At 43.1% G+C, this 14,199-nt stretch overlaps 1 protein-coding gene across 2 annotated transcripts in view; it reads right to left on the bottom strand.

The window, feature by feature from the left end:
• Positions 1 to 14,199, bottom strand: part of rabep1 (rabaptin, RAB GTPase binding effector protein 1) — a gene marked incomplete at its 5' end in the record, with an annotated part of 55,468 nt that overhangs the window by 30,561 nt on the left and 10,708 nt on the right. For both annotated transcript variants that reach the window (XM_079247175.1, XM_079247174.1), the window contains 5 exons: positions 91 to 549; positions 3,909 to 4,019; positions 7,393 to 7,571; positions 7,696 to 7,831; positions 13,670 to 13,789. In XM_079247175.1, coding sequence (XP_079103301.1) covers positions 91 to 549; positions 3,909 to 4,019; positions 7,393 to 7,571; positions 7,696 to 7,831; positions 13,670 to 13,789 — 1,005 coding nt within the window. The remainder of the gene's footprint in view (positions 1 to 90; positions 550 to 3,908; positions 4,020 to 7,392; positions 7,572 to 7,695; positions 7,832 to 13,669; positions 13,790 to 14,199) is intronic.

Consider the following 14,199-nt stretch of genomic DNA (forward strand, 5'->3'; position numbering starts at 1 on the left):
ATCACCGGAACAGCTGCGTGGGGGGGTTACTTTGTAAATCTTCATAGAAAACTGACTTTCCACGTAGTATGAGACTCGTCTGTGACGCACCTCTTGCTGCAGCAGGTTCCACTCGGTGTCGCTGACGAGCCGGTACCCAGCAGGCGGTAGGAAAGCGGTGTCGGGGGCGTGGGAGATGCTGGACAGCAGCGACGCAGTCTCCTCCTGCTCAGGCGTCATGGCTTTGATGGCCTTCTCCTGGTCTTTAGTCAGCAGGAAGTGACTCGCTGTCAGCTTGATGGAGCTGACGGAGGAAGTCTCCCCAAAACTACCGTCTGTCTGACAGTCGGCCCCCACCAGGGGCCCAAAGTCCGACTCGTCCAAGTTGCTGGCCGACTTGGCCTTGTGGTTGTGACCGCCGAGACCCTGCTGGGCAGACGGCGAGGAACCAAGGCTGTCTGTAGACTGGACTCTCCGCAGGTTGTCCTTGTAGGGGTCCGAGGGACCCCCGGTCACTACATCAGTGTCTAAGGAGTGCATAGAGCCATGTGTGCTGTGGTTCGCATGAGGCTGAAAGAGAAGGAAAGAAAAGTTTTATATTCGACACCAAACGACAGAAAGGTTCTCAGGAAACAGATAACTGGCATCAAAATAAAAGACATAAATAAACAGAAGAAGAGCAGATGTTTTTCTGAGAGTTAGTTTCATTTGTTGTGCAAAAAAACTATCACTTTTTTTTTTTTTTTTTTTTTTTTTAAAGATTTTAACTCTTTTTGGCTTTTTTCAACCAAAAAGGACCAACTATCCTTTTTATAAACACACTGAACTTCCTGCTCACCCACTGATTCATCTGAGCCTTCAAAATAAAACTAAAGCAATAAAATTAAAAATTAAAAATTAAAATTAGCAAACTAAAAATTGAATTAAATTAAAATAAAATAACATTAAAAATAAAAATAAAAATAAAAATGAAAATGAAAATGAAAATGAATACGAATACGAAAATGAAAATGAAAATGAAAATGAAAATGAAAATGAAAATAAAATATGGACCAAAATGTTCCCTGTTAGAGCAACTGGGTGTTGTGTATAAAACTGGAATAACTGGTTCAGTTGCTGATTGATGACTTTTCCTATGATTTGATAATTATAATCATTCTAAATGTGTAATGTGTCCAGTCTATGTCCAGCTATGGAGCTGCAATAATATTAGAAAAATAATTGTTCTAAAGCTTATTTTCAACAAATAAAAAAAAAGTAATAAGATAAGAATATCTGTAAATTCAGCCTTTTTGTACAACTTTGTATTTTATAGGTCGATTGTGGAGCTTTTATCTTGTAATACAACATAAACATGCTTGTAAAACAGAAAAAAACTTAAGGCACAACAGAAGAAGTGAACAAAACAACATGGATGTTTAAAGATGTCAGGGTGCGGTCCATGTGATCATCATTAATAAAACCTTCTGCAGAGCCAGAATCATCAGCCTCCAGTCTCACACTGCAGAGATCAATAAACTGACCACAAAGACACAAACATCTCCTAAAAAATGGCTCCAAAAAGAAAACATGGAGCCGTTTCAGTGTTTGAAGTTCCTCCAGGTAAAACAGAAACTGTTATGTCAGTCATTTTCTCCTCTCTATCATCCCGACTCTCTCTACTCGACCCATACTGAGGTTGTTCTCAGGAACAGCTGGAGCTGCCTGTAGACGATGCTGCATGACCTTCCTCAGCTTACAGTCCTCTTCCTCTGGTCCTGCTGCAGACTGCGAGAGGTTCGAGTTCTTTCACTTCATTTCTGTCACTCAGACTCAAACAGATTTAAATCAAAGATCATTAGTCCACATGTAAGGAGCCATATTCATCAAACTTCTTCTGGGATTACGCCGGTACGAGGTCAAATGTCATTTTAGGCGACGTCACTTCCAAGGCTGCATTTATCTTAGAATATGGAAATATCTTATGTCGGGCGGACACTGTGCGATTTTGAGGGGATTTCACCACGATTTTGTTGGGATATAGCTGGGAGTTTTGCACCGGAGAAGATGAGGTGCAGCACCATTGTTTTCTGTGGGTCAGCTCGTCTGGCCAAAAGGTGTTTTTCTTACTTCCTAAATGAGGGTTTAGCCTAATGAGGCCTTAGCAGACTGAAGTCATCAATTAAACCTTCAGTCTCAGATGAAGCTGAAGGGTTGAGTCACTTAGAGACCAGTTTTGTGTACATTTTTCCACCAGTTAGGAAGACGTTATCATTGTCTTTATTCTAGTATAGACCCAGAGGTGCGTAGTAATGAGATACATTTACTCAAGTAGCAATGCAATGCTACACCAAAGGCAGGAAAGGACTTTTTTTGTATAATCGCTTCCTGTATTTGGTCCGCTTGAAATGGACCGAGTTCGCTCATTTGGTCCGAATCAGAATTTGTTTGATGCATTCACATTTCCCCAAACAAAGCGGACTTTCTGTGCAAACGAACAGATTCTAATCAAAAAGGCTGATGTGAATGTGTCCTTATGCTAGGCGGACACTGTGCGATTTTGAGGGGATTTCACCACGATTTTGCTGTCGCAGACCACGCTGCGTCATCGTGGAAACATCGTAGCGTCGGGATGTCCGGTCGGGAGGTCGTAAGCCGTACAGTGTGAGTGGTCACAATTCTACGTTCGCACCTGCACAGAAGACACCGGTGGAGCTTTAAACAATGACGGGCAACCCCAACTTCAGACGTGTGCGGTGGACACAGCTGCTAGAAGAGAGATTAGTAGAGCTATGGAGAGAACACCAGGTTTTCTTTTTTTATTTTGTTTCAGCGCACAAGACAGCGCACACAACTGCAACAACTTGCTGCCTGCTCGCCATCTTGTTGTCAGGCACGCTGTGGTTGTCATAGGAACTAGGAACCTTTGTTTTTCGTTGTTCACACTCGAGCACGTCGTGGCGTCACACGCCGACTGACGCCGACAAGTAGTCGTGGTTGTCAGTAATGGTGGCTGACAGCAGTCGTACAGTATGAGTACACATGTCGTAGGGTCAGATAGAGTACGAGGGACACACCCGGTCGTGCAGTGGGAGCATTTCCCCGACAGTCAGATTTCTAAAATCGCACAGTGTCCGCCCGGCATAAGAGACACGTCTGTGGATCATTAAATGGAAAACGGGAGTGCAGATTCAGATTTAGCAGGGAACCTACACAACATTTATTTTTTGTATAATTTTGCTGATTATTGTTTCCCCCTGTGCATGAAATAAAACCTGCTGCAAGATGGAGCAAAACAATAAATATACAGAACAAATGTGCTTCTAACCACTTCTAACACGGGGTTACGACCAAAAATCAGGTCTGTTCCGATACAAACTTCTAAAACATCGATCAAGCAACGTTAACTGGTTCAGACTGCTGTGTAGAAAGGAACATTGTGGGTCATCTCTAGCGTCTATCCTCCAGGAAGGAGCTACAGACACTTTCAGATGACGCTCTGCATGCAGATACACAAACTAGGAAGCAGGCTGATCTCCAGAGGACGCTTTGTGCGTGACATCTCTTTATTTTACGTTCATTCAGAACCTGCACTGTTTCTGACTGCACGCTCCCACCCGAGGCTGCGTGACTCCCGCCCAATCACACAAGGCCTGTCGCATGTCCCGCAGCGGTTCCGGCCTGTTGCAGGTCTCCATCCTGATGCCTCCTGTCTAAAATAATGTTCCTTTTCCACTCAGCTTTCTAACAGCAGAAGCATGTAAACACAACATAACCAAGAAAACAACCAGAGACATGAATGTGAACAGCTTCAGTGTGAAGCTGGAGGAACGGGAACAACAGGGACCGTCATGTATGTGAAGCTCACGTTACAGGCTGGGAATGCAGCATGACGCGGCTCTGCGTGAGGCCGCTCTGCTCTCTCTGTGGGGCAGATTAAATGCTCGTACCTCCCCCACGCTCAGCCCGAGGAACAGGTCCTCCAGCGGCTCGGTGTTGTCTCCGCCGTCCTCCTCCTGCTGGTCCTTCACTTGGCTCAGGCGCTCCTTTTCATCCTCTTCCTTAAAAAAGGAAATAAAAGGTTTCATTCATAATTCGTCACATATTTCTTCCACTTAGGGTTTATTGATTAGATAAACCTGTGAAATCCAATCCGACTCCATCAGCAGCTCATGCATGACGTCTGCCTTCGCACTGATAATGAGGTTAAGTCCGTTTGCCAGCATTACAGCAGGTTTTGTCTGCACTGGTTCTGAACTGGACTTTGTTTTCATGCTGCTTCCAGGATTTAAAACAAGGGTGAATACTGGATTCTGATTGGCTTCATGGTGTCCATTAAAAAGTGTTGTAGGACAGCTATAACAAAGTTCTGGTCACATAGCCAGACTGTTTTAAATTGATGCACTGGCTCAAGCGCGAGTTGGAAACTGTGGCAACATGTTTCACAATTTACTTCTCATCACGAAAAGACAGCCTTTTATAGTTTCCTTTAACCTACTTGGTGAACTTGACCGTTTTGAGATGCAGCAGAAGAGAAAGAGAGAGATGACAGGAAGGAGATGCAACTCGAGGAGGTGACACCGCAGCAAATGAACACTTCACAGGATGATGATGATGATGATGATCAGAGTGAATAGTGGACAATATTTCCCACCATAAAAACGATTTAGGAAACGCACACGAGCGCTAAGAGGTGCACGTGCCCTTTGAAATGATATTTTGCATCACGTACCATCACGGTAAGCATAATCTTGCTTCCTTCCACTGATTAGGCCTAATCTAACAGCTGCAGCCAATCGAGCTGCAGGTTCTCTGGCCAGAGTCAGTTACCTCGGCAACGGGTCACAATGAGACATAGCGACCCTGGTATAATAGAAATGATGCCCTTCCACATGTCCGTTATCAGAAACGGGATGGTTTACTCCTCTCCGTCGTCTATTCATTTCTGCTTATAAACACCGCATTGGACATTATCTGTTACTTTACTGATTATTATGAGTGTTTGAATTAAAAATAAAAGAATTTAATGTTTCTAATGTTTAATGTTTGTTACGATCCAAATGTGTCCAATACCAGGACCAAGTGCCGAGTGACATTTGCAGACTGAATGTTTGGTTTCTAGCTCATCACTGATGTCTAACGCCTGAAAATCCAAACATATCTGAAGATGGTGTGGTCTTGTTGGTACTCCTCAAACTAGTTCTGCGAGAAACGAAGCTTCTAAGTTTGTCGCGGACCTCCGTAAGGCCTCCACACACTCTGCAAGAACAGAGAAAACTGTTTGTTTTGTCAAGTTGGACGGAACAAAAACAAGGTTAGTCTTGGCTTCACAGGGAGCTTTGTACGGCAGGGAGGAGTCTCGCACGGCGGGGTGGCCAGTGGTATTCTTTATCAAGTGTCTCAGAGGGACATTTTAGTCCAAAATGCTGGGAATTTGTGGAATTCAGTCCTTCTCTGAAGCTTAAGAATAAAAGCTATTTATGAGAAACACTCCTCCTCCTCCAGATGTTTAGGAGCTCTCCAGAGGAGTCTAAGTGGTTTGGAGTTCCTGTGGAGGACGACAGTGGACAAACAGATGTGTGGACATTTTACGAACAGAAGGACGTTCTGGTTTTTATCTGATGACGAGCAGCTGATCAAATGATATCGTTTGGACAGAGCGGGAATAATCTACACTAGGGCCGGGCGATTAATCGGATTTTAATCTCAACTACGATCTGGGTTTTCAACGATGATAAAAATAAAAGGGTGTGATTATTTTTCTCTCTGCAGTTTCCTCTCCTGCTGTCTTCAGCTGCTAATCGAGCGTCTCTGGCGTTGCAGCGCTGTGCTGTAAACTCCTCCCACAGCCGCTTTGCTTTCATTCAGACACTGTTGCCAACTTGGAGACTTTCTCGCTAAATCTGGAGACTTTTTTTGTTAAAAGTGACAAATCTAGCAGCTTTTACTGGAGTTATTAGAGACTTTTCTGGTGTCTTGAAGGCACATATTGTTCTGCAGTTGCTGTAAGGAAGGAGCAGCGGGAGCCTCTCCCGTCCTAAAGCACTCCCAGGCGGCCAGTCTCAGTCGGCTCCGGCTGCAGGTCAATGTAGAATAACTGCAGTAGGTTGTGGAAGTTCACCTAAACATAGTTTATACCATTGTCAGCGACAACTGGCTGCATTATTTTCCTATACATAGTTCGGCGAGTTAAACACTGTAATATCCCTCCGTTACGGGGCGTTACCATAGCAACGTGTTAATCAGCTGGTTCAGATCAGCCGTCTTTTAACAGGTGAATGAGAGAAACGCGCTGCAGCCTGACAGCGGTTGTTTGGTATAAAACCTACATCCAGGCCAACGTAAAATAGTTCCTATATAAGCGGTAAAAGTGGATTAAACAACTCGGAACCGTACATTAGACGGTTATAATGCACGACACGGAGTCTAGAACACCACGACGCGCAGCGTTGTTTTAAAATACTGGATAATTGTGTTAAATAATCAAGATCTCAATTTCAGTAAAAAAAATCATGGTTATAAATTCTGCCATAATCGAGATGATCTACTCTACAGTCGTGGAAAAATGATTAGACTTGCTTTCCAAATAAACATACCTTCAGTTGCACCAGACATTAAAAATAAAGGTAAAAACTTGGTAAACAAGGTGGCTTAATAACTTTTTCTGCTACTGTATGTTGCAGATTTATTAAGGGAATGTCATCTCACCAGCAACCACGTGCTAAATTCTACAATATATATAATAAAAAAACCTTTTCTCCCTTTTTTTCCTGGGTCGGGCTGTGAAGAGTTAAACGCTTTCTGGCAGTAAAATTAGCTGGGATTGTTTATTCCCATGTAAGACGTTAAAATGTCCAGCAAAATTTATTAGAAGATGAAGAAGAAACACATGGACATAAACTGAATGCAACAACATATTTCTGCAGCTAACAAACCAGCAGGTGTAACGTTCAAACCACCTGCAGTCCAGAACGCTGATGTAAACGATGGTCACGATGCAGCGGGAAAAGCCAGAGCGGCTTCATTTAATCTGAGTCACACGTTGTTTTTCAGCAAAGCAGCTCTGACCCACTGCAGCAGACCATGAAGGTGCCCTCTGGCATCAAGACATTAGCAGCAAATCCTTTAAGTCCCGCCGGTTGCAAATTAAACCGGGTGCTTCCCACATCAGCCTAGAGCCGCTTCACGGCTTGTCCTTCCTCAGATTACTGCCAGCAGACACTCTTCCTGGTTTAGATCCCAACACCACCCCTCATCCCCTACACCGTCCCCCAGGGATCAACAAATACTGACGCACATCCACACTGCCCTGATATTATTAAGGTCATGAATTTTGGCTTTTCTTAGTCTTTGGCTGCGAACAAGCCAACGACATCCGGACTGTTGTCTAACTTCAAACAGAAACTCATGAGTTTTGTGTGGCTGATCACGTACCTGGTCCTTCTTCTTCATCTCCTCCACCTGGCGGAGCTGCTCTGAGGACAAGACGCTCTCTATCCTCTGCATGTCCCTCATGAGGAGACGCTGGGACTCCAGGAACTGGTCATTGGCTCGCTGCCACGTGTATTTCAGCTGGTTGTGCTGCTGCCGCTCCAGTTCCAGCTTGTGACAGACTGACGGAGCAAACAGAAAACATCAGCCTCTAACGTTCAGCCTGCATGAGCTGAAGCTAAACATGGTGTCGTGTCTGACAAGGTGTTAAAGCTGTCAGAACTACTAACAGACATGACAACGTACCCTCATGAAGCTCCTTCCGAAGTTTCTCAGCATCCTCCTGCAGGACAGACTTCTGAGTGTTCAACACGGCCACATACATCTCCAGGTCCGTACGACACGACTTCTCAGCCTCCAGAACGTGATTCAGCTCCTTCACCTGCGAGAGGAGATGAACGTTTCCACATAAAACTAGTAAAAGTTTCACATCTGGGACGTTGATTAGATGAGAAACCAAAAAAATGAAGACGAGCAGGGAGTTTATTTTAATGAAAAACAGATTTTCAGTTGTATTGTTTGGTTTGGTCTTTCCACCCCATCCCCAGTTATCCAGACCAAAACATCACTCCACCTCCACCTGCTGGTTCATCCACCAACCATCCAGACCTCTATCTGGACCATCTAAACCTCAATGTAGGCCATTCGTACCTCCATCTGGACCATCCAGACCTCCATCTGGACCATCCAGACCTTCATCTGGACCATCCAGACCTCCATCTGGACCATCTAAACCTCAATGTAGACCATTCGTACCTCCATCTGGACCATCCAGACCTTTATCTGGACCATCCAGACATCCATCTGGACCATCCAGACCTCCATCTGGACCATCCAGACATCCATCTGGACCATCCAGACATCCATCTGGACCATCCAGACCTCCATCTGGACCATCCAGACCTTTACCTGGACCATCCAGACCTCCATCTGGACCATCAAAACCTCCATCTGGACCATCAAGACCTTTATCTGGACTATCCAGACCTCAATGTAGACCATTTATCCCTCTGTGTAGACCATCCAGACCTCCAGCTGGACAATCCAGACCTTTATCTGGATGATCCAGACCTCAATGTAGACCATTATTACCTGTGTGTAGACCATTTAGACCTCCATCTGGACTATCCAGACTTCAATGTAGACCATTTATACTTCTGTGTAGACCATTTCGACCTCCATTTCAACCATCCAGACCTCCACCTGGACCATCTAGCCCTTTATCTGGACCTTCCAGTACTTTATCTGGACCATTCAGCTCTCCATGTGGACCATCCAGTGCAGTACAAAATCTTTAGAGGAACTGCAGATGTTTCTCTGTATGATCATTGGTTAAAGGAGGTCCAGATCCAGCTTTATGTAGAACTGCAGCATCTGGATGATCCTGATGGAGAGGTTCTCCCGCAGCTTCAGATATCTCAGATATCATCAGATGCTTTTTAACAGCTGATGTTTAGATACAATGCTTTTTCCTGATGGAGACTTTACTCCATCATCATGTTTACCCTGAATCACTCAATAAACTTAAGATTTCACCTAAGTTTTCCTGAAATCTCCAATGTTTTCATTCCTTTAAGAAGCCATTAAAGTACAGAAAGATCCTTCTTTTCTCCAGACTACCTGGAAATAGGACTGTTTTATCAACGTGGAAAACGACCTTTCGTAGTTTCCCTTTAATGAAGCTCAGGTGGAAACTAAAGATCACACCTGTCTGAGGTTCTGTCAGTCAACTAAAGAGACAAAGAAACAACACAAGCAGAAAAATCACAACCCAAATAAACTGAGGTTTACATGCAGGAACATCTGGATTAGTGTAGAAAGAGAGAACTGAGATTATTGGTGTCTATTAAATCTGCCAACTTTAGGTTTGTGTCTGTTTATGTCAAATATTCCTCATCCTGTTGTTGAGCATTACTCCCCACCAACCTCTGAGGAAAACATCAGGTTATTTGTGTTGTCCATCTTCCTTTCTGTCCCACTGATCATCTTGTTTTTAGCCACAGTAAAACTTATGACAGAGATGCAAGTAATGCTAATAACCTCTCATAAGGTCAACTGCCATCATTTGATTGTGGCTAAGATAGTTTAGGCTGTCTGGGTCACTGCTGCATAGCTCCACGTTTCCTCAATCTCCACAACAGACATGTAAGTGCCATGAAGAAAGAGTCGCCAGGATGGGATGGTTTGTAAACGGTCGTTACAAAGACTCAATATTTGATTTTTTATTGTTGCCATCTTGGATCCAGAAAAGAGAAAGAAACAGGTGTCATAGGCCCAACAATCAAAAGAATTTAAACCCAGTAATTCCTAAATTAAGCTTTTGTTTTAGAAAAACAAGCTGCTGTTAATCCTTGAAACTCCACAAGATCTCCGGTACGTCGAAGTCCATCTCTTCTATCACCATCAGTGTGTCAGGATCAGTGATGTATAACTCTGGGGTAAATTGTGACAGATATCTGACCCTTCAGGGGTTCTATGGAGGTTTTCCAGACATTTCTATCCCGTCCAGGAGGTTTATAATCCAGCCACGATGTGTTGTGTTTATTCAGAGACATTATATGCTAAATCCACAATGATCCATGATAACGCCGTTACTCATCACAATTTTCAGCCAAACATAGATCACTATTACTACTTTATGGTAGAAACCTCAGAAATTATGATTAAGACACTTCCTGTCAAACTTTCCACCAATCAGAGAGCTTAAATTGACGGCAATGTCCAATTAGCAACTGCCAAAGATCAACAAGTGATGAGAAAAGCAGAAAAATAATGATCCTCTATGGCTGGAATAAAGCCAAGAAGATGTTTTTGATGCAGCTGAGCTGGAGGTGGTTTAGTGAGGATAGCAGGTAAATAGTAACAGGAAGAAGTGGAAATGAGAAAAAAAGTGTAAACATGTAAATAGTTTCTGTTCCAGACGTGAGAGACTGATGTGCAGATAAGAAAAGTCTTGGTTGCTGTTTATCTGTGTGTTATTTCTACAAAATTCTGTTTTATTCATCTGGCTCCTCTTTATGGTGCTTTATCTATTCAGACATTTATTTTACATAATTTTACCCTCAAAATCTGACAGTTGAGGATGACACATCACGCCTGCATGGAAACATCACGTCTGTATGAAAATATTACGTCAGCATGGAAACATCATATCTGCATGGAAACATCATGTCTGCATGGAAATATTACATCTGCATGGAAATATTACGTCTGCATGGAAACATGATGTCTGCATGGAAACATCACGTTTGCATGGAAACATCATGTCTGAATGGAAACATCACGTCTGAATGGAAACATATCTGCATGGAAACATCACGCCTGCATGGAAACATTACGTCTGTATGGAACATCACGTCTGCATGGAAACATCACGTCTGCATGGAAACATCACGTCTGCATGGAAACATGATGTCTGCATGGAAACATCACGTCTGCATGGAAACATCACGTCTGAATGGAAACATCATGTCTGCATGGAAACATCATGTCTGCATGGAAACATCACGTCTGCATGGAAACATCATATCTGAATGGAAACATCACGTCTGCATGGAAACATCACGTCTGCATGGAAACATCACGTCTGAATGGAAACATCATGTCTGCATGGAAACATCACGTCTGCATGGAAACATCACGTCTGAATGGAAACATCACGTCTCCATGGAAACATCACGTCTGCATGGAAACATCACGTCTGAATGGAAACATCACGCCTGCATGGAAACATCACGTCTGCATGGAAACATTACGTCTGCATGGAAACATCCCGTCTGCATGGAAACATCCCGTCTGCATGGAAACATCACGTCTGCATGGAAACATCACGTCTGCATGGAAACATCACGTCTGCATGGAAACATCACGTCTGCATGGAAACATCACGTCTGCATGGAAACATCACGTCTGCATGGAAACATCACGTCTGCATGGAAACATCACGTCTGCATGGAAACATCATGTCTGCATGGAAACATCATGTCTGCATGGAAACATCACGTCTGCATGGAAACATCATGTCTGCATGGAAACATCACGTCTGCATGGAAACATCATGTCTGCATGGAAACATCATGTCTGCATGGAAACATCATGTCTGCATGGAAACATCACGTCTGAATGGAATCATCTCCGCATGGAAACATCACATCTGCATGGAAACATCACGTCTGCATGGAAACATCACGTCTGCATGCTGACTGGCATTTAAAGCTTCATCTTCTACATGTAGTTTAATGTATGAAAAATTAACAGGTCAACCAAAAGTAAAAAAAAGTTGACATGACGTTTTATGGGTTAATGGTTTTGCACTTGAATACACTTCTAAGTCTCAGGCTTTGGTGTGTATTTTTATTTTCTATCTATAAAGCCAAACAGGATGTGTTGAGCTATAATGGCTAAAAAAAACAAGAGGCTGAAATAGACTACGATTGTTCAATCAAGTAAACCCTCTATAGTTTTTAGGAGTAACGGTGTTTGCTGGTGAGTCTTAGTTCTTTATCATGCTACAGCAAAACGTTTGACACCTTTTACAACTCTGCTGCAACCACAACTTGTGCTGTTATCGCTAAAAATTGCAGCTGTCAGTATTTACCAGCTACCTCCTCTATCTGCAGCTATCATCAACGTTTGTGTGAGGCAAAAACCTATTTGGTTTGGCTTCTACTGACACGAGTGGAGCTTGTAAACCCGGGAAGCCAAAGTCCACTCCTGGAGATGGGGTTAGGCAATATGACAATATATATCCTCTAGACCAGGGATCCCCAATCCAAGTCCTCGAGGACCGGTATCCTGCAGGTTTACCGAGTGTCCCTGCTGCAAAACACCTGATCCCTGCAGGACACCAGTCCTTGAGGACCAGGGTTGGGGATCCCTGCTCTAGACCACTGTTTCTCAAAAGGGGGTACTTCAAGGCATTCAAGGGGGTACGTGAAAGTTTTTGAAAAAATACATCTTTTTTATGTTTTCTTTTAAACATCCTTTAATAAAATAATGTAAATGTAATATCATATAAATATTTAATATATTACAATAAATCTAAATGTACATTCATAAACTGAATTTACATTTAGATTTACACCATTTCATTCCTCCCAAAATCCCAGATGCCGACATGAATTGAACCCCATTGGCCTTGATAACAAAAACAATGGAGTGCTGGTTGAAGCATATAGTAGAGATGTGCAAAACACAATTAAAATTTAAAAGGCCAAACAAACGTGATAAAATGCTGTATTTTGTGTTTTTTCTGAACCAAAAGTACTTTGCACTGGTTAGGGGGTACTTGGCTGAAAAAATATTTTACAAGGGGTTCTGTGTTGCAAAAAGGTTGAGAACTGCTGGTTTAGACGATAGAAAATGTCAATCATTTCATATGAGGTTCTATCGTTTACGCCACGATAAGGTTCTTTACTGCAGTATTTTACATCAAGATGCGCTTTACACCATGCACGCTGCAATACATAAACAAACATGGAGGAAGACGGTAGCAGACGTGTTTCAGAGCAGGATAATTCACTAAAAGATGACCAGCCGACCCAAACTGATGAGATTGTTCATAAAAGAGGGGAAATTTCTGTCTTGATCTGGTTTGGATATAAAAAGACCGACGTGGAACCGACAACAGACTAGCTCACAGTCCCAACAACGGACTCCGACACAACTAACTCATTTCATCACAGAATGCAGAATCAGAATAAAGAACGACCAAAAGCTGCAAAAGCAGCGTCAAGTGGTGATCATGCTACCATGTAAAACTCTCTTTGTTAAGCATTAATATATTTAAGCTAAACACCTCATAGTAGTAAAATTTATCATTTGCATATAGTAGATTATTCACTATGTTAACATTACGTATAAACCAGGTATGTAGAAAAGTGTTTTGTTTGTGTGTAATATATACGCGTTGTTCCACAGAAAACAGTCGTGTGGGAAAACTACGTTGACTCTGCAGCGAGCCTGGAAAGCTGGTCCACTCTCCAGCGCTCAATGAGGCGTCTTCGTATATATGATGTCTATGAACTATTCGACTCAACACTGCCCAATGGCTTCTGGTGGTACTGCTCCGTTTGGAGCGTCCGACGTAACCGCATGACGCCCAAATGCGGACCAAAGTGTCCGTCTTCTGCTTTCAGCATAAATGTGCCGCAAGAGAGGCTTCAAACACATCCTGTGCTGTTAGAATGACCTTAAAATGACTTGTTTGACCCTGACTGACCTTGGAGGCCTCCAGCTCCTTCACCCTGTCCTCCGCTGTGGTCAGCTTGGCCTTCAGGGCAGCGATCTCCTGCTCCATGGGCATCACCACTGATCGCAGCTTCTCTGCATCCTCTTGAGCCTTGGAGAGGTTTTACAAACATGTTACTCAACATTTGTTCTGCCGTTTGCATGTTTCGTTCTCGTTCAGCAGTACGAGGAGCCGATATTACCCACAATTCAGCAGGATTGTGTCGCCTGATGCTAGAAAGGATCTACATCAGCTGGAAAATGTTCCAGATGTTAAATAACACAAAGCATCTCGTCATACGATCCTTCCAGATGTTTTTACTGACTACTGAGGCTTTTATTTTTATTTTACAGAAACAAGAACAACATTCGCTCAACGTTCCACTCTCCATCCAGGAACGGAGCAGCTTTTGCTGTCAACACATTTTAAATGACAATGGAAGCAGATTTTCAGGTGAATTCCCAGCGGTCCTCGTCAATCCAGTGCAAGTTGGATTTCTTACAGTCCCGTTAATTATTTAA

The sequence above is a fragment of the Telmatherina bonti genome (genome assembly GCF_933228915.1).
Source record: "Telmatherina bonti genome assembly, chromosome: 10".
Taxonomy (NCBI): Eukaryota; Metazoa; Chordata; class Actinopteri; order Atheriniformes; family Telmatherinidae; genus Telmatherina; species Telmatherina bonti.